The sequence below is a fragment of the Canis lupus genome, chromosome 21 (assembly GCF_048164855.1).
Source record: "Canis lupus baileyi chromosome 21, mCanLup2.hap1, whole genome shotgun sequence".
Taxonomy (NCBI): domain Eukaryota; kingdom Metazoa; phylum Chordata; class Mammalia; order Carnivora; family Canidae; genus Canis; species Canis lupus.
The window spans coordinates 13,089,533-13,117,424 of NC_132858.1; the positions used below are offsets into that span (position 1 = coordinate 13,089,533).

The window sequence follows — 27,892 nt, forward strand, 5'->3', positions numbered from 1 at the left end:
CGTGCCTGCCTACCTGCCCCAGGCAAGCAAACAGCCTCTATCTCTGACTCACTGTGTGTGCCCACCTTGGCACCAAGAGAGCAATTTCAGTGACATTCTGGCTTAACGGCAATGACATCTCTGCTTCTTAAGGGCTTTTTGGTTCCTGAGTTAATTAAAAGCCCCAGACGGAGAGGACACACTTAATCCTATTAATGACTTCTGGGCAGGAACTGGTGTGCTCAGCCCTCTGAGGGAGTGCCTTTCTCACTCCACTCCATTTGTTCAGGTGCCTGGTGATTGTTTATCAGCCCTTTTCAAGAGATTAAGCTGTACTCCTGAGCAGGCCACTTAGGTAATGGATCCGGGGGGCCTGGGAGTGTTCAGTGACCACGGAGTGTGCAGCCAGCCGCACTTGGCAAGCTCCATGGCCACTGTTCTTCAACTTCTTGTTCTTCAGAGCCATTAGAGGGACTGGATGATTGATGAGAAGAGGGGTCCTCGCCTCATTTCTTCTGTTCACTGGGCTCTTTCACACACAAGAAGGCTGGACACAGTCTTTGCCCTGAGGGATCTCAAGAGTCCAGTGGGGTCATAGACACGTGAGCAAACAATAACACTTTAGACTCACCACAATGGAGGTAAGCACATTGCTTGCCTCGCGTGTATAGGATGCTAACTGCTCCAGCCTGCGGACCAGGGAAGTCTCCCTGGAGGAGGAGACATGTGAAAATCTTCCCACTGAGAGATCTGTTGAGGGGCCCAGAAGGTGGAATTCATTCCCCAGCTTCAGATTTGGTTTGGGTTCTAGCATAAGGCTGGAAGAATGGAAACAACTCAGCGTCCTCATGAACTTATGGGAGAGTTGGTTGGCAAAGCCTCAACAAGATGCCAAGGTTCCAGGAACGAGGAATTGGCTCCAGGATAATTTTGCTTCAAGCCCCTACCTTGATCTTCCAGGGAGCAGAGACCTTGGCAAGGCAGCTCAGCTTGCAGAGGTCTCTTTAAAAGGGGAGGGACCGTTCCTCAGGCCGCGCCCTCCTCTCATTAATATGAAATCTATCGTGAATATTGATGTGGGGGCGTGGCGCCCGGGCCAGCTGGGCTAACCAGCCAGGGGTTCCCGGTTTCACAGAGAGGAAAGTGACAGAAGCCGTGCAGAGGGAGACGCCGAGAGAGCGGAGCGCCGGGCAGCCACCCAGTCTCGGGGGAGCGCTCAGCTCCCCCACCCCCGGCTCCCACCCTGTCCGGGGGGCTCCTCCAGCCCTCACCCCCACTCCCAGGCTCTCCATGGAAGCCAGCTGTGCCCCGGGAGGAGCCGGAGGAGGAGTCGGCTAAATGCTCGCGGTGCGCCCGGGGCCCCTGAGCCCAGCCAGCTCCGCGCCGCTGCCCTAAGGCCCCCGCGCCCCCCGCGCCCCCTGCCCGGGGCCGCGCCGCCTCCGCCCGCCCCTCCCCGGGGCTTCGCCCCGGACCTGCCTCCGCCCGCTAGCCGGCGCTCAGGCCGGAGCTCTGGGCCGGGCGCGCCGCCGCCCTGGAGTGAGGGAAGCCCAGGCGAGGGGGTCTCCGGGGCCGGCCGCGATGGACGCCGTCTTGGAGCCCTTCCCGGCCGACAGGCTGTTCCCCGGATCCAGCTTCCTGGACTTGGGGGATCTGAACGAGTCGGATTTCCTCAACAATGCGGTAAGACCGAGGGTCCGCGTCCCCCTTCCAGCGCTCCGCACCCCTCGCCGCGGCGGCGCCCGGGCCCCCCGGAGGGACGGGACTACCCACCCGCGGGCAGACGCGGGGGCAGACGCGGGGGAGGGGGCTCGCTGCAGGGTCCCCGGGAGACACGTGTGTAGAGCTCTGAGATTTGGAGGCTAGGTGCCTCGACACCTCCCTGGACCCCGGACCTAGACCCGAGCTCCGAGCTTGCGCCAGTGCGCACCCCTCCCGGGGGCTCGGTCCGCGGGGACGCCGACCGCCGCCTTCTTGGGGAAGGGGACGTCGAGGCGTCGCAGCCAGCCGATGCTCGGATACTAGCCCGAGACGCACCAATGCTGCCCCCTCCCACGTCTTCTAACCGTCCTCCACCCACCCCTGGGTTCCCGGACCAGATTGGGCGCAAAGTGGCGGCGCCCCTGCCTGCGCCCCCTTTAGGACCTCCTCGTCTGCGCGGCTGGTTCTCCGCTGGGGGGCGCACAGGGAAGCGTTCGGGAGGCCGGGGACCCAACGCCCCTCGGGGGGCCAGAGTCGTACCCGGGTTCTGAGCCCGTCCTGGAAGCTTAGGGGCGCTGCGGCGGCCGCCCCGGGGAGTCAGACCCGAGGTTCCCCAGGGAGCGGCCTGGGCAGCACAGGGTGATCGTTCAGGGGGAGCGAGGTCTTTGGAGATCTTTCTCCCCATCTCTGTGTCTCTAGGTCTGTTCCTCTGTCCCTCGGGTCTCCCCGGCTTTCCCTGCCCTCCCCCCGGTCTTCGTGACTGTCTCGGTCTCTGAGCTTGTCCTTCTCTCTCTTCCCCTCCCTCCCTAAGGAAACGTGGCTTCTCTGTCTTCTTCCCTCCCTTCCTCCCTCTCTCAAGCTCAGCCCTAAAGCCCTGCTGGGGGGAGGGGCATGGGCTCGGAAACGCAAGAAAATATTTGGGTTCAGAAGGGCCTGCTGGGTGGAAATGAGAATCTGATGGGATCCCCTCCGTGAGTGAACTGGCCATCTCTCTCCCTGTCTACTCTCTCTCTCTCTCTCTCTCTCTCTGTCTCTCTCTCTCTCTAACGGGTCTCTGCTGCCCGGCCTCTACCTCCTGGGACCACCATAAACTTAGCCAGACAAGAGCCAAATGCACAGAGACTTCAAGGATTGGGGCATCTTCCACTTAAATTGTCCCAGGAAACAAGCTGACCGCCAGGAACCTGAGTGAGGGAGGCATGGGGTGTGAGGTCTCCCAGCCCTCCTTAGGGAGATCTGGGTCACCCTGCTCTCTGAGGATGGCCTCTGGTCCCAGTCAAGTGGAAGAAGGGAGAGGCCTGGAGCTGGTAGTGGGAAGAACAAGGCTCTAGTCCTGCCCTGCTTCAGCTCACCCCTGGGAGCCTGGGCCCCGCTACCAGCATTCCTCCCTGGGCCTCTGCTTCTTTGTCTATAAAATGGGGAGAGGTTGGATCAAGTGTTTCTGAGGATGGTCTGGCACGGATCCTAGGAATAAAGTGGCAGGGATTTGGGGTTCCGTTATACCCCCACCCCTGGAGTTGGTAACAGACACTAATCAGGGGGAGAGAGGTTTGTTGGAGTCTATACCCTTGCAGCCAGGGGCTGACAGAGCCCTCCCCACCGCCACCCGCCACCATGAGGTGCCCTCTGCAGCTCTGAGTGGGGCTTTCTTCTGAATGAACTCTGCCGCCTACAGCCTCTTCCTGCTGCTCCATTCAGCCTTGTGTCCCCAGCTGCTTGGCTGGGCCTTGGTCCAGCGCAGGAAAGGAGGCAGGATCAGACAGTGGTATCCAGCACTGGGACTGGGGAGGGAAAGCCCTGCTGGGGAAACTCCTGACCTTGAACCCAGGCAAGGCCAGGCCAGGCAGGGAGAGAGGAAAGGATTCCTAAGAGGAGACACCAAGAACTCCCAGGCTGGGAAGCAGGAGATTTGGTTCTCACTGTTCTGTCACCAGCCAGCTGGCAGTTCAGACAAGTGACTTTTCTTCCTCTGAGACTGGGTCCCCTCATCTGAAACACGGAGGTATAGATCCTTCCCCAGAGTGTTATTATAGAGACCTAGTGAGAAAATTAAAAATTGGGAGGAAAAAGCCTGGCAGGTAAGTTTCTACAGTTAACTTGTTTCAGAAATTAGATGGGGTGGTGTTAAGAACTACTCAGCAACTAGTTGCTGTGTGGCCTTGAGCGAGTCACTTTCCCTCTCTGGTGCCTCCACTTTGATGTCTAAGATTCCTTACGACTGGGACCACATACCAACCCTACGCCCAACTCCCTCTTCATTCTGCATGAGGGTAGGAAAATGTTTTCAAGGTAAGGATGGGAAGGGAAGGAGCCTGTGTTGAGTTTCTCAGTCTGGAAGATGGAGAACAGGGCATTCGCTATCCTTTTTAAAAATCCAGATAAAAGCCATAGAATCATGTGGAAAATGTGTGTGCTCTGTTGCTCCGTGTAAAAAGAAGAATCAAAAATGATGATGCTCACCCCGAATACAACTCTGTAAGAAATACACATTGGCTTGGACAGAGAATGAGTATGCAATTCAGGTCAGCAGGCATGCTCAGAGGTGGTCGGGGGTGCTTTCTTTTTTCCTTCTAGAAAGAGACCTTCATGCTCTTCCCAGCTTCCCTCCGTGATTCTCTGATTCTCGGAAATACCCCTCAAAAGGGGCTGCCCTTCCTGCCAGATGTGGGGGTCTCCTCCTCCCTTCCCCACTCTCCCCCAGCTCCTGATGTGACCCCAGGAGAGCTTTGTCCCCTGGATCCGGTGATCCTCCTCCAGGCCCCCGGGGAAGGTATGAGAGGCTCTGGTGCTCAGAAAACTGGAATAAAGGACCAGAGGGAGAACAGGTTGTGTCTCCAGATAGAGATACTAGGTCTGTACGGTGTCTCTTGTCTTCTTTTTCTGGCTCAGGAGAAAGGATGAAAAAAAAAAAAAAAAGGAGAAAGGATGAACTCTGGTTTCTCTAGGGAGAAATAGCTTTGGATCCCAGAGATGCCCCAACTGGGAGGGTGTGGGGAGGAGGAAGAGAAGGAGGAAGAGGAGTACTGTTTTCTCAGAGGGGAGCAGCAGGAAGCTGCAAGGATGTTTGCCCAGTACATTCATTTACCTCCCAGCAGTTGGGGAGGCCAGGTGTGGGAATGACTAGGACCCAGGGACCAGCCCAGGGGAAGGGAGGTGTGGGGGCTAAGCCGAGCACAGAGCTAAATAGGGAAACAGAGAACCACCACCACCACCACCCCAGCCTTGGGGGATTAGGGAGATTAGAGAAGTATGTGCATTTGGGTGTTCCTGTGTCTGTGTGTGGGCCTTTAACAGCCCCTAAAAGGGGAGGTGTGTGTGTATATGTGTGTGTGTGTGTGTTTCTTTAAATTCTCACCAACAGGAAGAGGACCTAAAGGCCAAGACACTCTGGTCTCAGGGTAGAATCCCCTAGGAAAGGACTAATGGAGGAGCCAAAATCTGAAGGCTCCAACTCAGGAAGGGAGATCTCCCCAGACACCAAGTCCTCCTCCAAAACACTGAGTTCGATGGGGGTTGGGGTCTTTTGTTTTGTTTTTGCTTCCCCCACTGGGCTACAAGCTCCTTGAGGGCAGGGGTTTGTCTTGTTCACGTGATATCCTCAGTGCCTGGCACAGCACCGAGCCTCAAGGGAGCATGGCTAAATGAAGGAAAGGGGGCCCAGCCCAGAGCCCACATTTTTTTTAGGGAGGAGGGGAAAGGGTGCCTAAGTCCCCAGCCATCAGGATCCTGCAACCCATATTGTCTCTGAGATTCAGGAAGTGATCTCCACGATTTCCAATGAGTTGTCATTACCTTGAACCATCCCCATCCTATGGCACAGACCCCTGGAGCCCCTGAACTAGGTAATGTATAATTCGTTGACCCACAGCAGATCTGAACTTGTGGCTTAGGCCTCACCTTTGAACATTGGCTCTAGGGCTTCCATCTTCCCCAGTTTTCTCTAGTTTAGGTTGCTGTGGGACTCCTGGATCCACATTCACCCAGCTTCAAGCAAAGTCTCTTCTAGTCCTGCCTCAGGGCCTTTGCACATGCTGTTCCTGACATCTAGAATGCTTTCCCTCCAGTTCTCTCCATCCCATTCTCCTTAATTCAAATGCCACCTCTTTAGAGGAACTTCCCAACCACCTCAAGTGGGATGCCTTCTGATTTGCTGTTTCAGCCCTTTGATTTCTTCATAGCCCTCATCCCAGATTACAGCTATTTTATTGGCTTATTGTCCATCTCCTCCATTGAGAAAGCAAGTTCCATGAGAACAGACAACCTGTCAATTCTGTTCATTGCCATAAACCTAGCCCAGCGCTGTGGCACAAAATAGGTGCTTAATATAGTAAAACTCCATTGTAAGACAAGAAGCCAAGTCCAAAACTTTCAATCATGTAAAATGTAAAGTTGTGTTATTTCAGGATCAATGAAGAGCAACATTTTTCTGTTGGTCCGTACTATCACAAAAAAAGCACAAAAGTAGACTGTGGCACCTTACCACATGCAGCAGACCAAATGAGAAAGCTCCAGAGGAGCACCAGGCAGTCATATCTTTTACCAACCGCTCTGCCTCGAGATAAGAGCTTTGCCCACCTTTATTTGAGGTGGGCCCCAGGCATAGGACAGAGCCAAGTTTTGGTTGCATTATAGTGGACTTTGCTCCATTTCAAGGACTTACTGTATTTGTAGAGAAAATTACTTCAGACCAGAACTTCCCTTGTAAGGGAAGGGGAGAATGTTTTTTAAAAGACAGGCCTGAGGGACACCTGGGTGGCTCAGTGGTTGAGCGTCTGCCTTTGGCTCAGGTCGTGATCCTGGGGTCCTGGGATCGAGTCCCGCATCAGGCTCCCTGCAGGGAGCCTGCTTCTCCCTCTGCCTATGTCTCTGCCTCTCTCTCTCTGTGCCTCTCATGAATAAATAAATATTTTTTAAAATAAAAGAGAGGCCTGAGTGTTCAAGAAGTGTATTGCTAATTCCAGAGGGGGCCCGGGGTTCTCAGGGTCCTGGCCTGGCCAGGCCTGAGGCTGATGGGGATGCTGGATCCCACAAAATGCTGCCTGTCCCCAATCTACTATGGGGTCCCTCCGGCTTCCCTGGACCAGCTGGGGCTTTGCTTGCTTGTTCTTCAACATCCAGTCCTTTAACAAATGGGCACTGAAGGAGCCCCTTGCTGGTCACTATGCATAGTGACCTCCAGCCACTGAGAGCAAAGTGAGAGGGAGGGGGAGCCTTGGTAGCAGCACCACAGAGCACTGTGAAAGAATGGAGCAGGGCAGGTGCCGGAGGAGGAGCATCCAGCTGAGATGGAGGTCATGGAAGGCTTCTTAGAGGAGGTAACTTGGCAGCCTCCCCCCCTAATAGCTCCATCCCTGTTGGCAAAGGAGCTGCTGGAAGTCACTATCCCTCTTATGGAGCCTGTAGAGGTATCATTGTCGCCTGTGCAGATAAGAAAACAGAGTTTGGAAAGGAGGCAGGGGTCCCATGGAGTCTATCAAGTTGGGGAGAGAACCATCTTCTCTCTCTCTCTCTCTCTCTCTCTCTCTCTCTCTTTCTCTCGTTCTGGTTTGCACTTTGCTCTCTAGGGCAAGGAAAGTTTGGGCTCCTGATATCAGAGGGGACCCACATTCATTCTCACCCACTGTCATCCTCAGGGCACCATCGATGCCTAGAGCATTAGAGGCAGAGCCAGCAGGTTGCCTGGCCTGTGAGCTCAGAGGCCCTGCATTCCATCCCAAGCCCTGTCTTCAGACTCCCTTCAGGATGCTGCTCCCTGGCCCACCTGGGAATTCGGACATTTGCTCCCAGGACTCCCCAGGAGGGTCTATCTATGTTGGGCCTGGCCTGGCTACTGTGCCAGGAGAGGAGAGGGTGAACAACATCCCCACTTTGTGTCTTCCCCTCCCCATACCATTTGCCTCCTGCAAGTCCTGGTACGGAGGCCCTCCCAGAACATCCTTCTCTGGGACCTAGCTTGCCCCTGAATCTCCCTCAAGAAACCAGCTCCAGATGCTGGAGAACAAGCTGTTCTTCTGGAAGTCTCTGCGCTCCAGGGGGGCAGGATAGAAGAGGAAGATTAGGGTGGAGTTAAGTCAAGACCATGAGCATGCTCTGGCTGGAACACTGTGTAACCCCCTCAAGCAGAGGGGAAGTCAGAATAAGTGGCAGGACCCTTGATCAAGGTGGGGGAAAAGGTAAGGGTGGGGTACCCAGTTCAGGAGAAGTGGGGAAGTGCAGGATATGGTCCAGAACTCTGGCCATCCTAGAAAATATGTCAAAGGGATCGATTTCCTTGGAATGTCAGAGATTCTGATCCCCATGACCTGGATGTACCATGTTACCAAAGAGGTCAACTTGACAACCGGGGCAGTAATGGGCTTCTCTGCCGCTGGTTTCCCTGTGCCTCCGCTCCCACCTCCTCTCCCAGAGCCCTCACCGCAGCTTCCTTGGCCCTTGGCTCCTGACTCTTGGCTCTTGGCTCTTGGCCCAGGAGCCATTTCACCCATCCCAGAGAGGCTGACACATCTGGGCTGGGCTGTGTGGTCCAGCATAACAGCTGGACAGCAGCAGCTGTCCCCCTTTCCCCCTTCCAAAAGAAAAACAAAAATGAAAGCAGCAGAGGAGCAAAGCAGGCTCTTCGGGCCCTCATGGAGAGCCAGGAGGCAGTTTTAAAGCAGCAATTGAGAGGGCCTGCTTCAGAGGCAGGCAGGCCCAAGCCTTTGCCCACATGTGCCCCTCTGCCCGGACTGTCCTCGCCTCTCCTCACCCCATTTCCCAACTACTGTGTGACCTTGGGCAAATCACTTCCCCTCTCTGGGCCCTGGCTTCCCCCTTGCTGAACTAGACTGAGAATTCTTTGAGAGCAGGGACATCAATTATTTTCATCTGTTGCCTAGTTATAGCTAGAGCGACTGAGTGCTGAGTAAATGCTTATTTATTGGATGGATGGATGGATGGATGGATGGAAGGAAGGGAAGGAGGAAGGAGGGGTGATGGATGGATAAGGTGGGTAGATGAACAGGTAGTAGAAGAAACGACAGTTCCATACTTGTAGCTTCAATGGTACTTTTTTTAAAGTGGATTTTAGGGCAGCCCCAGTGGCGCAGCAGTTTGGCGCTGCCTGCAGCCTGGGGTGTGATCCTGGGGACCTGGGATCGAGTCCCATGTCAGGCTCCCTGCATGGAGTCTACTTCTCCCTCTGCCTGTGTCTCTGCCTCTCAGTCTCTCTCTCTTGCTGAATAAAATAAATAAATCTTTAAAAAAAAAAGTGGATTTTATTTTTTATTGAAATAGTGAATTTTTTTAAAGATTTAATTTATTTATGAGAGACACATAGAGAGAGAGGCTGAGACACAGGCAGAGGGAGAAGCAGGCCCCATGCAGGGAACCTGATGTGGGTCTCGATCCCAGGGCTGCCCTGAAATATTTTAACCTAAATTCTACATCTTCCTTTTATTTTACCATAATAGCCTTTTCTATCATAAAAGAATAATAGGTTGCCTGCTTATGAATTACAAACTATAATAAAAGCGATACATGTGTACTCACTACGTCACTGAACAACTAGACCCAGTCCTGAATATTTGGGTCTCTCAAAGCCACATGAGTCTGGGGGAGAGGTGTCCAATAGACACTGGATCCACTCCAGTCTGGGCAGATTCTGAACAGGAGTGTCCTGAGACCTGGTGCCTACTCCCAGACCCAAGTCCACAGGTCAGATAGCCAATACCTCAAAAATAGGGGAAGGGGAGCAGGGAGGTGGTGCTGAACCATACCTGAGGTGAGGTGGGGTGGCCATTAATGGTTTCCTTTAACTGGTCAGACCCGGGAGCAAATCTTGGCTCTCACCATTTGTCATCTGTGTGAACTTAGACAGGTACCTGAACTTTTCCCAGCTTACTTTCCTCTCCATTGAAGTATGGCCATAGAACAAAGGGTTCTATGAGGATTCAGTCAGATAAGGCCTACCACAGTGCCCAGCACATAGTAAACCCTCCATAAGTAATAGTTATTGCCACTGATTTTATTCTGATTGTAATTGTCATGGCCTGAAAGGAAGGACCCCCAGCATTGGCCAGGCTTGGAGGAATGGCCCACCTTCTCCATCCCTGTGATGAGCTCTGGTGGTAGGGATTTTATTTCCCTGTTGGGAGCTGGAAGGCTCTTTTGGGGTAAAGACAAAAGATACCAGACCCCTTCTCAAGGCTCTTTCTGGGCTTCAGGAGAGGAATGACCTGGGGTGAGCTACACTGGGGCCCCAAGTGAGGACCCAGTGCATGGAAGTCGGGGGCAGAGTTTGTACCTGGCTCTGTACTGGGTGTTGGGATGAGGCAGCAGAAAATCAACCCTTCCCTCCACCAACCAGTGTTGTCCTGTGTGCACAAGCTCTACAGTCAGGGCTTGGATTCAAATCCTGATTCAGCCTCTTGCTAAATGAATGAACCTGGGAGAAGCTACTTAATTCTCTGTGCCTCAGTTTCCTCAACCTTAAATAGAAGTACTACCTTCTGAAAATTAAATGAGATACTCCATAGGAGGAACTATAACAGTGCCTGGGACAGAAATATTAGCTATTATTATTATTATTATTATCATTATTATTATTATATTATTTTCATTCTTAGGCATACTCTATATTAGGCCCTGTGTGAGGCCTAGCAGAGGGTTCAAGGACTCTTGAACCTAGCAGAGGGTTCAGGAACTCCATCCTGGCTCCTGCTCTCAAGGAGGCAAAGATCAGAAGGGGAGATATAGGTCACATTGTACCCACTTAGAGTTCAAGGCATGACACTAACCAGTGATCCAACAGTCTGTAAGTGCTCTAGTGGTTCAAGAGGGACCTCGGGTGGTACAGGTGGACGATCAAGGAAGACTTCCTAGTGCAAGTGGCATTTTAATTGGCCCTTAAGGGATGATAGGAGTTGGAATGATAAGGGCAAAGGTGTTCCAGACCCAAGGAATGATATAAGCAAAGGCCCTGGGGCAGTGGAGCTCACAGCAGTTTTCAGGAGCCTGGAGTAGTCATCCAATTAGAATGGAGGGAAGAAAAAGATGAACGTCTCCAACTACAGTGCTAGTATGTATGAGACGCATGTATAACAGACCTTGAATGTCATGCTTGGGAGCTGGGAGTTTTTTCAGCAGGCAGGAGGGGGCCAGTGATAGTTCTGAGCTGGACAAAGCGGTGGTCCCAGCAATTCTGAACTCTTAGTGCTAGGAGGTCTAGGGTCCGTTGGGAATTGGCTGCCAGCCTGTCTGGATGATGAGGGACCCTCCCCAAAGGGGGACAGAATTGTGGGCCCTCCAGGAGTCCAGAGCAGCCTGAGGTCCCTTCTCTTCTCTGACTTCCACCCTATGCCCTGATATGACTCTCACACTGGGCCAGGAGTACCAGTTCCCATCAGGCTCTTTCATCCCCAGTCCTCGGGCCAGGCTGACCTGGAGAGGCCCAAGGCAACTCCACCCTTGCAAAGGAACAGGCTTCCCTCTTCAGGGCTGAGAGCTCCAATCTAAACTATGTTCTTCTCCTGGCCCAACCCCAGGGCCTTAACGGGGTTCCCCAAACCCCTCCTACGGCTCAAGACCCTCCATTCTCAGGCAAAGCATGTCCCCGCAGGGCCTGGAAGTCTAGAAGGTTCCAAGCCCTCCTTCTGAGGCCAGGCCCGCCTGGCACCCTCACCTCCTTGGCCCTCCTACCCATCAGTTGGGACAAGATGCCCAGAGCCCCTTTCATCATCCTCCCAGAGAAGAGGCCCAGCCCTGCCCTCTGCTGCCCCAAGGCCTTCACCCCTTCCTCTCCTAAAGCTGCAAATCAGTTCCACATTTGGGATCTGGCATGTACTATCTGCTCAGAACTTCCCCTCCCAGTTAGCTCAGGCTCACATCTCCCCCCCCCCAACCCCACATGGTCAGCCCATGGGGTCTGCAGAAGGGGAAGGGCTCCTGCCTTCACTAACCCCTCCAGAGGTCTGAGAGGGAGCTGGACTGTGGCTAGATACCAGAGAGACCATGGACAGGAGGTCCTCCAACCCCCCCCACCCCCAGGAGAGATGAAAGGGAAAGGGTAGAGGGGGTGGGGCAGAGGCAGAGCTTGAGCAAGCACATGAGGGGATGAGGGGTTGGGGGTGGTGAGGGAAGGAGCGAGGTAGTTCCGAGCTCAGCACATTCCTGAGACATCTGGCCGTGCTGGAAGGGCCCCAGCTGGCCCGCATGGCTGTCGTTCCAGCTTCTCTGCTCTGTGATGTCAGGACCCAGCACTCCCCCTCCTCTCACAGCCACACTGGCCTGAGGTCCACCTTGGGGCGGAGTGTCGGGGTCTCCTCCCCAGCCCCCTCATCCTCAGTGAGCAAGCATGGGGCCACCGAGGACTGGAGGAAATGCCTGCCCCAGAGAAGGGCCTGGGTATGGCAGCAGGAGGCCCACACCAAAGACTCAGGGGTTTGCCCATGCAACTGACTCAAGGAGATTCCTCTTTGGGGTTGATGCCAGTCCCTCCCTTCTCCTTGGAAGGGAGATAGAGACAGAAGAGGGACTCTGGGAATGGCTGCTTACCTCAAGCTGTGTGATCCTGAGCAAGTCCACTCCCTTCTTGGCTTTCTGTTTTTCTCTCTGTAATAATAACAATAATAACAACAACAACAACAACAGCTCCACTTCAGTGAGACCCTTTCATGCCTCCTGCATTGTGTCAAGCACTTTACAAATGTCATCATTTATTTAAACCTCACTGCAACCGAGGAGCTGGAGATAGGTACCTCCTATTTTAGAACCGAAACTGAGGCTCAGAGAGGTTAAGAAAGTTGCCCAAGGCTGCACAGTAGGTAGCGGAGCCAGGGTTAGGGCTGGATCTGTCTGCCTCCCTTGCTCTTAACCATCAAGCAACATTGCCTCTGTCAATAAGAGGGGACGGACCTAATGATGCCAGAATTCTTTTCAGCTCAAAAATGGTGATGATTTTTTTTGGCTATTGTGGGGCTCTTCAAGAAGGGCAGGGGCAGGCATTAGTCACACACTGGGTGGGGGAAGAACAGAGGCAGCTGGCTTTGAAGCAGCTGATGGGCCAGGAGTCTTTGGAGGTCCCCTCCCTTGGAGTCCCAGAGAGGCCCAAACCCCCAAGGCGAGAGCCACAGCCTGATCCCCAGTCGTACCCAGGGGTCCCACACCTCTCCTGCTGGAAAGGAGTAAATAAGGAGAGAGGATGCAGCTTCTTCCAAAAATAAAACCTGAGGACAACTCAGACAGGCCGGGACAGCAGAGGAAGCCAGAGGCCGAACGCTGAGTGCACTGGAGAGAGAAAAGGGGCCAAGGGAATTCCAGCCAGAGCCCAGCGGCAGGCTCCAGCTGAGGGCCTTCCAGCTGGCCAGGGGCCGGGAGAGCAGCTTGGCTGGGTGGCCACGGGGCTCTGTTGATACTCCTGGGCCTAGCCAAACCCTGGGGGCAGCTCCTGTGGTGCTGAGTGGGGGACCATGGTCCCCGTGAACTGGTCTGTCTGGGGCTTAAGAACAGAAAGGCCTTGGGAAAGGACAACCTGAGTGCAATAGGCTCCACCAGGGAGGAGCTGAGGGGAGGAGGCCAGGAGCATGGAAACTCTGCCTGGAGCAGGAGCAAGCTGGCACTGCAGCGGCATTCAGGGCAGTCATTCCTGGAGGCTCAGCTGCAGAAAAAAAAGGCCTCAGTCCATTACTTTGCTGGCACATCCCTTCATTCACCCACTCATTCAGTCCATCAAGCAGTCACTCGGCAAACATCTGAGCACCTACCATGTGCTGGGACCAATGTTGGGCTTTGGAGAGACACATGAGACTTGGACAGAGCAAGACATAGAGGTAATATGGCTGGATCGTTTCAAGCTATGGGAAGGCACTTGGCAACTATCCTAAGGGCAGTAGGGAGTTATCGATAGATACTGAGGAGGAGAGTCACATGGTCATATTGTGTTAGAGGAGTCCTCTTAATGGAAGTTAGAGAATGCTCTGGAGACAGATCTGAGTTCGAGCCTTAGACCTACCTTCATCCTTCATGTGGGGTGTTCATGCTGCTAGTCGGAAAGCCTTTTCTGAGCAGGAATTGGGCTTTGTTCATCTCTATATCCACAGGGCCGAGCACACAGTAGGTGCTTAGTAAATACTGAACAAATGCATAAGGGATGAATAAATGGATGCCATTAGATGCCCTTATTCTTCAGAGGTCCCCTGTGCCAGCTCTGGCACTTAGTCTCCAGTGTCCTGAGCTGTCCCACAGGGATCCTCTGGCCACCATCTATGGACCAATATCTCCAGCAGCCAGACCGTGGGCTGCTGTGCCCTCACTGGTGCCAGTCACAGCTAATCCCAGCCCTGGGCGGCGGCATTCACTGCCACCGCTTCCTCCGGCCCAGACAGTACCTGGCACTGACCCCAGGGCTGGGCCACGGTACATGGGCCGCCTGGTCAGAAGATGCCAGGGGCTGGCCAGGAACCTGCAGGCCAGTTCTCCATTTTCTGAGGCATCTGCAGCCTGGCCAGGGAAGGGTTACCAGTGTCAGGAGAAGGAACCGGGGAGCCAGACCAGCAGGGCTGGGGGGTCGACAAAGAACACGCACCTTCCCTGGGCCCTGCAGTGTACAGAAAGCAGCCTGTGGTGGGTGGCAGCCTGCGCTTTCCTCTCCCTTCCTTTCTCCAGCGCAAGCACAGAAAAGCTCAATCCCCATGTCATCCCTTCTTCTAGTCCCAGCCCTCAGTGTCCCAGCCCCAGGCGAGCCTGGGACTCCCAAAGCTCCCTTGCTGGGGGTCATATGACTCAGGCCTGTGGGTTGGCGCAGTCAGCATCTAGTTCTGTGGTGGTGTGAGATGTTGTGCATGTTCAAGTGAGAGCGTGCATGACCGTGTCTGACCATCTCTGGGGTGGCTGCACATATGTGTGGGTGTGTAAGAGACTGTCCATCTGATCACACCTGGAGTGTGTCCTTGTCGGGGCTGTCTTAGGTGCCTGCCCGTGAGAGCCTAGGTGAGCCCCTGAGGGTGTGTGTATGCCAGGCTGTATGTGGAGTGTGTCTGTGGGTGTGGATCTTACACTTAGTGTGGTATCAGAGCAGTGGTGTTTCCCTATGTAAGAAGGAGTCTCACAGAGCACGTCTGTGTAGCACATGCACACGTATGCACACACATACACACACAGAGAAGCATTTCTGCTTATTTGGACTTGGGCTCTGTGGTGAATAGTTTGGGAGGGGGAAAATATGAAACCTCAGCACCCGCCTTCCCTGGGCTTGTGGGGATTGGGGGATAAGAGTGAGGTTGGAGAGTGGAACAATGTGCCCCCCTTAACCCCCATGCCCTTGCCAGGAAGGCTCAGGGCCTGGCTCCAGGGACGGGAGAACTGGCTTCATCCCTTCCCAGTCCCCAGGGAGGCCAGACAGAGCAAAAGAGCCCACTCTGCACACTAGTTCACCTCCCTCTGTCCCTGCCTACCATTTCCGTCTCAGTAGGAACGCAGTCTATACCACATGGGGAAACAGGCCTGGAGAGGAGACACCACCTGTCCCTGCCCAGGTCTGCCCCAGAGCACGGCTGGATCTTGAACTGGAGCCTCCCAGTCTGAATCCAGGCCCTTTTCCCCTTCACAGGACCACTTTTGATTCTGGCCCTGAAAAGGGGACCCCCAAATGCCTGGATGGTGATGCTTAAGGACAAGGAGGGCCTGACAACTAGATACCCAGGGGCCCACTTCCCCTCCCCTAAGTCCCTCCCTGATCTCTTTTGAGTCTACCCCCCACCACACATGCACACTCTCTCAGGGCAGGCACTGACTCAGACTGGTGGCCCATCAGCTTGAAATGGGGTCGATTTTCTAGTGACCACGAGGCAAGTAACCGTCCCGGAATGTATGGGTCAGTGGAGGGGGGGCGTGGGGGCCCAGCCTTCGGGGGAAGGAAGGGGGAAATGTGAGAGGACTCTCCTCCCATCTCTCCCCAGAGCTCACTCTCGGAAGGAATGTCCGGGCTCGGGGTTCCCCCCCACTCCTTATCCCACAGCTCAGCCTGGACCCACTCTGCTCTCCTCCCCCCCTTTCCCCAAGCACAGACTGAATCAGCGCGGGCGAAGGGAGAGGCAGAAGGCAGGGACCGGGGTGCACGCGCCCTGGGGCTGGGAGCCGAGGGACGCAGGCGCTCTGAGGCCGCCCCAGGTCCGGGCAGAACCGTCCCCTACACACCCTGTCAGCAGACAGCGCCCCCCCCCCCCAGCGCTGTCCCCCACTCTCTGCATGGACCCCAGTGGAGAAATTGCTGCAGAGGAACTGAGAGGAGCTTCAGGTGGTCCTACGACCGCCCCCGGGAGCGTCCCCACTCCCCGCACGACCGAGGACCCGATGCCCGGTCCATGCGCCCTGTGGGGGGGACGGAAGAGGGACGGAAGGAGCGGAGCTGGAAGAACCTGAAGGGGCTTCGGGATGGCGGGCCGGGGGCGTCCGAGGAGACCTCGCTCACCGCTGGCGCTGCGGGGTCGTGGGCCGTGCAACTCGGACGGGCCTGCGCCTGCGTGGCGCTGTCGGCCCTCCTGGGAGCCCCAAGGGGGATCCCTGCCTCTGCCCCGAGCGCAGAAGAGGCCGCACAGCCGGACCTGGCGCTCCCGGCCCTTCCCACGGCCCCGCGGTCAGCGCGGCGCACCGCCCCCCTCGGCTCGCGCCCCGCCGCCGGCCGCCCGCAGCCGCCTCCCATTGGCCGGGAGCTCCGCGGGCCCCACCAATGAGCGGGCCGGACTCCGGCGCGGGGCCGCCCCCCAGCGCGCAGGCGGTCACCTCCCGCGGGCCGCGGGCGGCCGCTGGGGCTCCGGCCGGGCTTGCGCTCCGGGCGGGGGGGCCGAGGCCCGGCCCGCGGTGGGGGCGCCCGCGGGAGACCAGGGCGCGGGGCCGCGGGACCTCTCCTCCGAGAGACAGGAGCCGGGGCCGACTGCGCGTGGCCTCCGAGAAGGAGCTTATATTGGCATGGCTGTAGGAAAAAGTCTTTAACGAGGAGGGAAACAAATCATAATATTTCCTTCTCTGGCTCCCCATCCCGGTTGCCTGGCAAGGCACCCCAGAACGCTCACCACCCCCGTAGAACCCTATCCCCCCTCTGAATGATGACCCACGACCCCCTGCCGTTTGTAGATTAACACCCCTCCTTTTTCACCCCCCACCCCGCCCCGGGCAATAATTTTCTGCGGGCAGTCTTAAATCCTCAGCTTCTAGTGTGTGCCCTGGAGGTAGTGCTGGCTGTGGTTGGAGGGGCGGGGGGAGGGGGGGACCGCGGGCATGCTGGAGTTGAGGAGGCCTGAGATCCCCAGGGTGGGCTTTCCAAGGTTGGGGGAGGGTGGGTACAGTGGGAGAAGTGAGAGAACAACGCGGAGAAGGTGACCCCCATTCCTGTGCAGCCTCAGAGCTGCAGAGAATCCCACCCCGTCTCAACATCACCAGCTCATGGTGTGACCCTGGGTAGGTGGCTTTCCCTTTCTGGACCTCAGTTTCGTCGTTGGCAAATGGGGTGGGGGGAGGATCATGGGCTTTCTCAGGTCCCCTGCCTCTAATATGATGATATAAATCAACCATAACGGAGCTGCTTTGAGAGGCCAGGCTCCAGATAGAAATAAGGCTACAAAGCTCTCTGAAGGGAGTCCTTTCTGGCATGGTCCCATGAGCAGGAGGCTGGCCTGGAGGTAATGAGACATGCCCACCATTGCCACCAGTGGCCTCACCAGCACACGAGGAAACCTTGAGCAAAGAGGACTGGGTTTTCTGAGTGTCCTCCACCCCCACCCTGCCTGCCCCTTGGCCGCCCTCCCCTTCCACTTGGCTCCCACCCTCTGGAAGCTCCATCCTGCTGGGCCTCAGCTGCTGTTTCCAGCAGGTGGGGTGGGAGCTGCTCACAAAAGGGGGCCAGGTTTCTGTGGGCACCCCAAAAGGGCTTTCTGAGAAGGACCTGGCTCATCTGCCTGGAGCTGAGGCCTTCAGGGACCCCAGCCCAGACTGGAGGAAGCATGTCTCCTCTCCCAGGCCCCAGGAAAGGCCTTGGCAAACCCTTATCGCCTGAGAAGCAGCTGCTGGAGGAATACCTTAGCGGCTGACTCACTGCCCTCCCTTCCTCACCACCCCCTCCCACTGGGCCCCACACCAGGCCTCTGAAAAACCCTGAAGGAGAGGGCAGGGACAACGCGCCCCCAGCTGGGCTGGCCCAGGCCCTACAGAGGGTGTAGCTAGCACAGTCCTGCCTGTGGCTGGCTGGGTGTTTTTTTTGGGGGGGGGGGTGTACCCTGTAAATGGCCTTAATGTGGGACCACAGTTATTCTTAGAGACATGTTTAAACCTAGGACTTCCTGGTACTGCCTCACCCCAGGCACTGATGAACACTTGACATACCAATGGCATTGCCTTCTGGGGTACAAGGCCCTGTCCCTCCACCAATAGGTACCATGGGCCAGGTGCTAGGATCCAGCAGGTGAACAAGCTATAGACCCTGCTTTGGGGAATTTTCAGTCTGGCAAACAGGCAATTATTGAATAGAGGAATGTCTGCCACAGTTGGGGAAGGACTAGGTGGTGAGGGGTTGTGGACACTTCCCTGCTGTCCTTGGCTTCCCGGGCTTCAGTTTCCTTGTCGGTCAAATGCAGCTATGCAACCTATTTCATGGGGTAATCATGAGAAGTAAATAAAATTGTGCATATGATTTTAATCGTGCACTTTGGAAGGTTAAAATCGCAATAAAAATGTATGGTGATAAGTTCTGGCAAACTGGGAAAATGGGAGAGTACCTGAGTCAGTGGGTTTCTGCATTTATTTTGCCCTAGATTCTCTGATCATTCTTCAGCTCACCTCAGCTCAGGCCCAGAGTTTGGCTTTTAGGAGCTGCAGTTTTCATACTAATAACAGCTAACAACTATTGAGTACTCACTACATACTAGGCACCATTCTGCTACATACATTTCCTGTGTGTGTGTGTGTGTGTGTGTGTGTGTTCTATGTATGAGGAATATGTACTTAACTCATTTTACCCTCATAATCCTATGAGTGTTAAGCACCTAACAAATATTTGATCTTCATGACAACACTATAAAGTAGGAACTATTATTTCCCCTTTACAGATAGGGAAACTAAGACACATGGCAGTGAAATAACTTAGCAAGTCATGGGGCGAGGAATCAAACGCAAGTCTATCAGACCCCACAGATGTTCACATGGCTCTGAACCTTATTCTCAGAGGGTTTTTCTGTTCACCCCTTTGGGACTTGGGCAGGCTTTGAGTATTCCATGCCAGAAAGGCTCAACAGCTCCATATCTCAAACCAGTCCCTGAGAAGCCACTTGTTAACAACTCCCCAGGTTGGACGCCAGGGCCTAATGCAACCCCCCTCACACAATCTCTTCCAATCCAACCCACTAGCAAATTCGTGCAGTCAGTAAATAATGAACAGCAGTAGCATTTCCTTACATGTATATAATTATTTAGAGAGAGAAAAAATAAGCACCTACTATGTACCAGCCACCAGGTGCTTTATTAATAAGAGGCAATGTTTGTTGAGTAATTATTATGTACCCGGGGCTATTAGAAGTACTTTACATGTATGAATTTGTTTTGTCCTCACAACAATCCTGACAGAAATGATTATCATCCTCACTGTACAAAGAAAGAAATGAAGCAGAGAGAGGTTAATTATCTTTCCCAAGATCTCAGAGACAAATATTTTTCAGATTATTTTGTTTCTAATGTATTTTACTTCATTACCAAGCACGTGTGCACAGGCGCGTGCACACACACCCCTGAGATGAAAATTTCACCAGGTATTTAACTTCACTATGAAGTGCACTCTAGTATTTTCTACTCTTATTTTTTTTTCTGTTTTATTTTTTCTTAAATCCTGGTTGTGACCTACTAAATTGATTTCACAACCCATTAATGAGTCACCACCCACAGTTTCATCGGCACTGAGTCATAGCTAGAAGGATCAAGGCCAGGATTCGAACCCAAGTGACATGGCTTCAGAGCCTAATCTCTTGGCATAAAGAACATCTTGGAAAAAGGAGAGTCAGAGGCATGAGGACAGTTGGGGATCGTGCTAAGGAGGGGAATAGAAGCCTTGATAATCCCACCACCTTGCACTCCAGCAAGAAACACAAAAGTCACTAATATTGCCTTTGGGATGCAAACTCCCTGGCATAGACACGCACTCCTTACTTGTCTTCCCACAAAGTAGGGTGGACGAAGAAACAGACTCAGGCAGTCTGTGCGATTAAACCAAGGTTACAGGAGCCAGAACTAGAGCCCAGTTTTGTCATCTGGGATGCTGTTGTGCCCTCCACAGTTCACCCTTGCAGATAATGACAGTGAGGCTGGAGGTGGCAGGGAAGGTAGAGGGAGTGGTGGTGGCAAAGGTAACACAGTGACAGTGATGATGGTCATGATAGAAATGAGAGTAGTTGGTCCTGGGGCTATGGGCGGTGGGGAGGTTGATGGTGATGGTGGTGGTGTTAACGATGGCGCACAAATGATGGGGAGGTTGCAGCAGCAGTGGCGGTGGTGGAAGGCCCAGGAGCCCCACCACAGCAGTATCGGTGCCCCCTTGCCACACGAAGCTGACTGTCCCCACCCTCCTCCTCCTTCCCTAGCACTTCCCTGAGCACCTGGACCACTTTGCGGAGAACATGGAGGACTTCTCCAATGATCTGTTCAGCAGCTTCTTTGATGATCCCGTGCTGGACGAGAAGAGCCCTCTACTGGACATGGAACTGGACTCCCCCACACCAGGCATCCAGGCTGAGCACAGCTACTCCCTGAGCGGTGACTCGGCACCTCAGAGCCCCCTTCTGCCCATCAAGATGGAGGACACCACCCAAGGTAAGAAAGGGTACAAGGATCCAGGGACAGCACAGGCCCAGAAGGCCCAAGAGGGGAGGAAGCTCTTGAGGGATCAGAGGGGGACACTGCAGGCTGACACTCCCAGGGGCTCCCTGGGGGAGTCCTCCACCAACCCCTGTCAGAGGAGTGCTCCCTGGTGCCTTTTTGCTGTCTCTCCTGTCAAACCCATATAGACACTGCTCAACAGGGTTCTTTTGCTGACTTAGATCAGTGGTGTGCAGAGGGTGGTTCCTGACCGGCAGCACCACCCAGGAACTGGACATTTCTGTAGTACTGTCCGGTTCACAAAGTACCTTCATGTTAATTCTCTCATTTACCTCCCACAAGTCACAGGTGGGATAGGAATCTATCATTTTTTTCACAATCCCCATTTGATCAAAAAAATGAGGCTTCGGGAAAGCTGAGTTGTGTAGGTCACAAACACAGTAACATGCACAGTAGGGACTTGGGAGAAAGCAAAGCCCCGCGAGCTAAACCTCACACCTTTGCCACCATCACGTGTACCAGCCTCGAGGGCCAGCAGGAGGTCCTGGGTGTGGGCCCCGGGCAGATGCAGCTGGGCATTTTGATGCCTCTACTAGCTGCTGGTGTAGATCTTGAGCAAGGTGCTTGACCTCTTTGGGCCTCTGTTTCTTCAACTATAAAATGAAGATAATATATGTGCCATAAGAATTCTGGCCAGGATTTTTAAATCTCTCCATAAAGTACCCAGTTCAGTGCCAGCACCTAATATATAAAAAAGAATTAGTGGCTATTTTCATTGCGCATATAAAAGTCCTCTTAATACTAGAGTGGCTGGAACAATGAACAGCATTTTTAATTCCTCTTTCTCTTCAGAGGACAGTGGTCTTGAATGAGTTTCTCAATATTCTCAGCTATTCAATGGGGAGAATAAGAGTGCCTGCCCCTTAGGATTGCTGGGATAAAAGAATTCCTAGATAGTGAGGACTGAGAGCCCCACTCAGCTAAAGAAGTGTGTGCTGCTTCCGGGGGGCTTCAAGATGCCCCAGGGCCAGAGATGGGACTCTTTACCCCACCCTGCTCACCCTTGTGAGGGCAGGGACGTCCTCTGGGGTTTCAGTGGCTTCAGGGCTTGTGGCTGCAGAGGTCTTAGCTTCCTTGCTTACTCTGACCTCTCAGCCAAGCGTCTGGAAGTCACGTCAGCTCGTCCTCAGGCACACGCCCACCCAGGGAGGGGCAGCATGTGGGGTGGACCCCCCTCTGTGGCAGGTTCTACATCCACCCCTGCTGGGTCAGCCCAGCAACTCCTTGGCCACCCCAAGTCTATTTTTAGAGCAATTTGTCTGTGGGCCCTTTGCAGGGGCAGCTTCCCGGAGGCCGGACAATTGGCCCTGTAATTTGGGAAGATTGTGGGTGTTCCTGGAGCCCTGGAGCAGCCTGTGGCCCAGAGCTGGGGCGCTCAGGCTCCCAGCAGGGTGGGGCCTAGTCTCTGAGGTGGGACCAGGCACCACTGACCCCCTCTCTCTACCCTCAGCAGGCCCCAGAGGCCAGAGCCCCCAGTCCTTCCCTTGCATATTGGCTCCCCAGACCCCCACTTCACCTCACCACTGCCTGGGGCTTGCTGGGGCCCCCGTGAGCAGGGCTGACTTGGGGTGTAGGACTGGAGGCACCCATCCGGAAAAGAGGTGATGCCTGCCAGCCCTGTGGCCCGGGTGAAGCCAGGAGCCCCACTAAGTAGGCAGGAAGTGGACACTTCCCTGGGAAACCTGAACATCACACCTCACCACCCACATGCCCTCCCCACCCTCATCTCCTCACTCCCCACCTCACACCCCATCACCAAGTCCTCTGAACTCTACCTTCTAAATTTGTCTCCAGTATGCCCTTCCTCTTCATCCCCACTGTCACTTCCTTTGCTTCAGCTTCAGCTTCTCTCATTAGACTGTCACCAGCCTCCTGCAAGCCTCCCTGCCTCCATCTTGCCTGTAGGCTGACCTGTCTCCACATGCAAGCAAAATGATTTTTTTCAATATTACAAATCTGAGCGTGCTTAAAACCCTTCAGCGCTTCCCCATTACCTTTAGGACAAAGTCACAGCTGTGAGCCCAGCCTCTAAGGCCACACTACGCCTGCTGACTCTCTGAGCCCATCTTCCCCTTCCCTTTCCATTCCAGCTGCATTAAACTGCTTGGGACTCTCACTAGGTCCCCAACGCCTAGCACAGTGCTCAGCCAATGTTCACCAAGCAGCAGTCATTGCATTAATAATTGAACATTTACATCTTGTCAGGCACTTTCACAGATGAAGCAGCAAAGGCTCAGAGAGGTTAAGCAACTTACCTAAGGTCACACAGCCAGTCAGGAAGGGGTCCAGATCTACTGTCCACGCCTGCTCTGTGAGCTGCTGAGTAAAGAAGGTGCCCCACCTCTTCTGGCCCCAGCCTACCCCACAAGCGCCCCTCTCTGCCCTTGCTCGCCTGTACCCTAGCATCTCTCCTCAGCCCAGTGTCGAGCAGCTCCCAGGGGGAGAAGGGCAGCAGAGCCCTCTGCTCCAGGCTCAGGAGTCCTCAATCAGTCCCCTGAGCCTGGTCCTGCCCCCTTCCCCAGACGTGGAACATGGAGCATGGGTGCTGGGACACACACTGTGCTCCGTCATGGTGAAGCAGGAGCAGAGCCCGGAGCTGCCCGTGGACCCTCTGGCCGCCTCCTCGGCCATGGCCGCCGCTGCCGCCATGGCCACCACCCCGCTGCTGGGCCTCAACCCCCTGTCCAGGCTGCCCGTCCCCCACCAGGTGAGCCTGGGGACTGTTCATGGGGCCTGAGGGAGGGAGGCAGGGGGGTGCATCTCTGTGGGAGGAGACCTCCAACCCTGCAAAGCCCAGGGTTATGTGAACCGGGAGCAACGTGGCCCTCGGGCCCTGAGGGTCAGAACTCCCAGACCAGGCCTCTGCCTACCCCTCGGGCTGCCCTTCACCTTCCTAGAGTGGGGACAACCCGCTCTAGGGGTGCTTGTGGGGTAGGCTGGGGCCACAGCACCCTCACTGTGTGCAGGAGGCTTATGGGGCCCCGGGCAGGGCTTGGCATCAGAGGCCTGGTCCAGGCTCTCGAGATGAAGATAGCACAGGTCAGAATGCTCTCCCAGAGTGTCAGGATTTTTTAAAAAGAAAGACCAAAATGAGAATATAAAAGGTGCGTGAAATTTCAATTGTATATATTTGTGAGATCAATATTTTTTACCTCGTAAATTCATGCCACCTCCCATGATATATAGATCCAAACTTGACATCTGAAGAGCCTCCTGAGAATGCAAGGCCCAGACTCCCCAAGCCTGCCTGGGTCCTAGCTCGGGTCTCACCTGTGCTCTGGACATGTTGCCTTCTCTTTCTTCCTCAACTTTCTTATATGTAAAATGGGGGCATGAATTGCCTCTAAGGGGCTTCTAGCCTGGAGTCTACAATATAAGGGAGGTCTTAAAATCCCTAGATTCAGGGTTTGACTGCCTCTGCCCCCTGCTGGCCACACGTCTCACCTGATCCAAGTGTATGTGGCCAAAGGCCAAGATCAGCCCCTCTCAACTCCCAGCTGCAAAAGGGGAAGATCTTTTCTTCCAAGACCATCTCCCAGACTGGCTCAGTGACTCCTCAGGCCTTGTCAAAGCAGGAAGGGAAGGCACAGCAGCAGCAGTAACAGCAGCAGCCAGAGTCTTGGGAGGTTGGGTGTGTGCCCCAGAGAAGGAACCTGAGGCCCAAAGAGTTAAGCCACTTGCCCAGAATCAATCACACAGTCAGAAATAATGAATTTCAGGGCACCTGGATGGCTCAGTTGGTTAAGCGTCCGACTCTCGATTTCAGCTTAGATCATGATCTCAGGGTCGTGAGATGGAGCCTGCTTAAGATTCTCTCTCTCCCCTTGCTCTCTGCCCCTCCCCCACCTCTCTCCCCTTCTCCCTAAACACACACACACACACACACACACACACACACACACACAGAAATAACAAACTTCATTCCAAACTCAGCCTACAAAACCTGGGAGCCCACACTTCCCACTCCAGCGAGATCACAACGCCCTTGTGGAAAGCACAGGAACCAGAAGTTGGCATTGTCAGTAATGGGCGGTGTGACCCACCCTTCTGCATCACAGTGCCTCCTCTGTCACTTGAGGGCTGAACTGGGATGTAGACCAGGGAGTCTCCAAGGGCCCTGCCAACTTGAACCTTCTGTGATTCTTACTCATCCACCTAAATTGGAGATTCTGTGTCCCACCCACAATATCATGACCTCTCTCTTCTGGCTGTGGACCCAAAGCGGGGAGACTTGGTCCTGAAATCTAGCACCCAACGACACAGTGCCTTCCTCAAAGAAAACACCACTTAGATGCATGTTGATGATCATGTCTAAGAAATCATGCATGTACTTTTTAAAAATTCAATTAACAGCGTATTATTAATTTCAGAGGTAGAGGTCACTGATTCATCAGCCGCATATAACACCGAGTGCTCATCACATCACGTGCCCTCGGTAATGCCCATCACCCAGTTATCCCATCCCCTTACCCCCCTGCCCTCCAGCAACCTCAGTGTTTCCTATGATTCAGAGTTTATCTTTGTCTCCCTCTCCGATTTCATCTTGTTTTATTTTGTACTCCTCTGTTTTGTTTCTTAAATTCCACTTATAAGTGAAATCATATGATTGTCTTTCTCTGATTGACTTATTTCTCTAAGCATAATACCCTCTAGTTCCATCCAAATCATTGCAAATGGCAAGACTTCACTCTTTTGATGGCTAAGTAATATTCCTCTGTGTGTGTGTGTGGTGTGTGTGTACACGTGTGTGTACACATCTTCTGTATCCATTCTTCTCTCAGTGGACATCTGGGCTCTGTCCATAGTCTGGCTATTGTAGACATTGCTGCTATAAACATTGGGGTGCAGGTGTCCCTTTGGATCACTACATTTGTATTTTGGGGGTAAATCCCTACTAGGCCATGCATGTTCTTGATGTTCTTTCTGGAACAGCAAATTGGAATATAAATAAACAGGAATGCACGTTTGCTTAAAACATAAATCTATTTCTGCCAGTCCCTTGCAAAAAAACCATCAGGGACTCCTTATGGTTTCAAACTTCTTTGTCTGGTCCCTTCCTATCTTCTGGGAATCTTACCACCACCCCCACGGCACCCCCTCGCCAGGCCTTCTGGCCTTGTTTCCTACTGCTCCACCCCTGACACATACCCCTCCCTACACCCTGGACACCCTGAATACTTGCAGTTTCCAGATCCGGCCGTGCTCTCTGGCCTCTGTGCCTTTGCACATGTTTTTCCCTCTGCTTGGAATTCCTTTCTTTTCACTTATCACCTGCTCTGTCCTTTATCTGGAACACTCCTACTTATACTTCAAGACTCCTGTCAAAGTTCAGCTGTTTAGAGAGCTCACCCTGAGCCCCCAGCCAATTAAGGCCTTCTTCGTCTGCACTGCTGTTAACTATTCACGGAACAGCTACAATGTGCCAGACATTACTTCTCATCCCCTTGGCAGCCCACATACCCAGGCCCATGTGGCCTTCACAGTCAGCACAGAGCAGCCTCCACCAAAACGATGGGCTTGGGCTTGGCGGCCACAGGAAGCCTCCTTCGCTAAGCTAAAGATCTAAACTATACTAACTACTTAATCATCATTCCTTTCTTTTAGATCTGACTTGGCTTCTCCAAACCTGAGAACTTGCCTCTCCTCCCCCTGGGCTGTGCCCAGAACCTTGTGTCCAGCCATCTCCTTAATTGTGCAGAGCAAACTGTCAGACTCAAGAAGGGTGGTGGGTTGAATGGCATGGTGGGGACAGCCCCAAGGGCAGCTGATGAGCTGGACCTGTCTCTTCCTCAGGCCCCAGGAGAGATGACTCAGCTGCCAGTGATCAAAGCAGAGCCCCAGGAGGTGAATCAGTTCCTCAAAGTGACACCAGGTAAGTGTGTCCAGAGAGGGACCTTCCTCTCCAGTCTTGGGCAGACAGCATCCCTACTCCCTTGGCCCAGCCCACCCATCTCCCTCAACACCCACCATCTCTCCCCAGAATATGCTTTCCTCCCTGCCCTGCACATTTTCCATCCCTCCAGCCCCCTTCTTACCCAATCGATAACTGTTATCTCTGTTATTGACACCCTCACCTTGTTTTCTAATCCCCCCCATCATTCACTAATGGAAGCCCACTCTGTAGCCACCCATGCACCCATTCATCCATCCATCTATCCATCTGTCCACCCATCCATCCATCCATCCATCCATCCATCCATCCAGTAAGTGTTCACTGGGCATGTCTGGGGAAGCAAAGAGAGAAGACAGTTCCTATGCCCAAGTAGATCACAAAATAGCAAGGGCCAATTTCATAGCAGCCATCTGAGTTAAAGATGGCAGATTCCCCAGGAGGCCTTGGAAGCACATCCCCAGACCTGACAGGGGAAAAGGCAACAGAGGAAGCTTCTTGGATTGGCCAGAAGGAGAATAGGCTAATTGAATCTTTCCAATCCTACCTCACTAATTCACCAAACATTTGGGGTTTTGGGTTTTTTTAAGATTTTATTTATTTATTCATGAAAGACAGAGAGAGAGAGAGAGAGAGAGAGAGAGGCAGAGACTTAGGCAGAGAGAGAAGCAGGCTCCATGGAGGAAGCCCAACGTGGGACTCGATCCTGGGACTCCTGGATCACACCCTGAGCCAAAGGCAGACGCTAAACCGCTGAGCCACCCAGGTGTCCCAGCCAAACATTTGTTAAGCATCTACTATGTATCAGGCCCCGGGCTGAGTAGCATAAAGTTTAGAAAGATGAGTAACACCCAAGTTTCACCCTCACATTGCTCACTCCCTCACAGAGAAGATTCACAGAAGGTGGAAAGGGGCCATTGTGAAAACACATCACCTTGTAGAGTACCCTTCAATTTGTAAGGCATTTTCACATGCATGAGCTCATTGGGTTCTCACAGCTCCCTGCAGCCAATGTACCCCCTTTCGACAGGGAAGTGAGCTTGGAGAGGTTAACAAATAGGACTATAGGTCACACACTTGGGGCGCGTGGCAGCAGAACTTGAACTCAAGCCCTCTGACTCCAGGTCCCAGGCTCTTTACATTATGACATCCTTGAGAGGCAACTCCAAGTCCAGGAAGGGAGAGAGGACTCGTGCAGGGGGCAGCCTGGGGTGGAGTCTAGGAGGATGCAGCTGTTCCTCTTGAGCCTCAGCCTGCTGTCCTGCTACGCTCAAGTTGCAAGTGGAAATCCTGGGATTGATAATGGCTAAATGTTTTGCAGTGGGGGAGAAAGGAAGTGACTAAGGCTGTTTCTTGCCCAGCCTAATCCCCATGGGTCTGGCTGTGGGCAAACTCCAGTCACCTCTGGGATTACCAAGCTGGAGGCTCAAAGGGCCC

The 27,892-nt window shown here is 53.8% G+C and overlaps 1 protein-coding gene and 1 long non-coding RNA gene across 5 annotated transcripts in view; one reads left to right on the plus strand and one right to left on the minus strand.

Annotated features, from left to right (window-relative positions):
* Window positions 1-659: 659 nt before the first annotated feature.
* CREB3L1 (cAMP responsive element binding protein 3 like 1) overlaps window positions 660-27,892 on the plus strand; it is a 35,567-nt gene continuing 8,334 nt past the window's right edge. The window contains exons 1-4 of the mRNA XM_072790595.1: window positions 660-1,659; window positions 20,271-20,499; window positions 23,088-23,272; window positions 26,359-26,437. Of these exons, the coding sequence (XP_072646696.1) occupies window positions 1,558-1,659; window positions 20,271-20,499; window positions 23,088-23,272; window positions 26,359-26,437 (595 nt within the window). The 5' untranslated portion in view covers window positions 660-1,557. The remainder of the gene's footprint in view (window positions 1,660-20,270; window positions 20,500-23,087; window positions 23,273-26,358; window positions 26,438-27,892) is intronic.
* LOC140612703 (uncharacterized) lies at window positions 6,055-16,280 on the minus strand. 4 transcript variants are annotated; one of them, XR_012013876.1, is made up of 5 exons: window positions 16,121-16,280; window positions 13,664-13,782; window positions 13,184-13,309; window positions 12,208-12,264; window positions 6,055-7,095 (listed from the first exon to the last, which is right to left on the minus strand). It is a non-coding gene; the product is annotated as an uncharacterized lncRNA (long non-coding RNA). The 4 variants fall into 4 exon arrangements; XR_012013878.1 differs by lacking the exon at window positions 16,121-16,280 and adding an exon at window positions 14,237-15,793; XR_012013879.1 differs by lacking the exon at window positions 16,121-16,280 and adding an exon at window positions 15,105-15,792.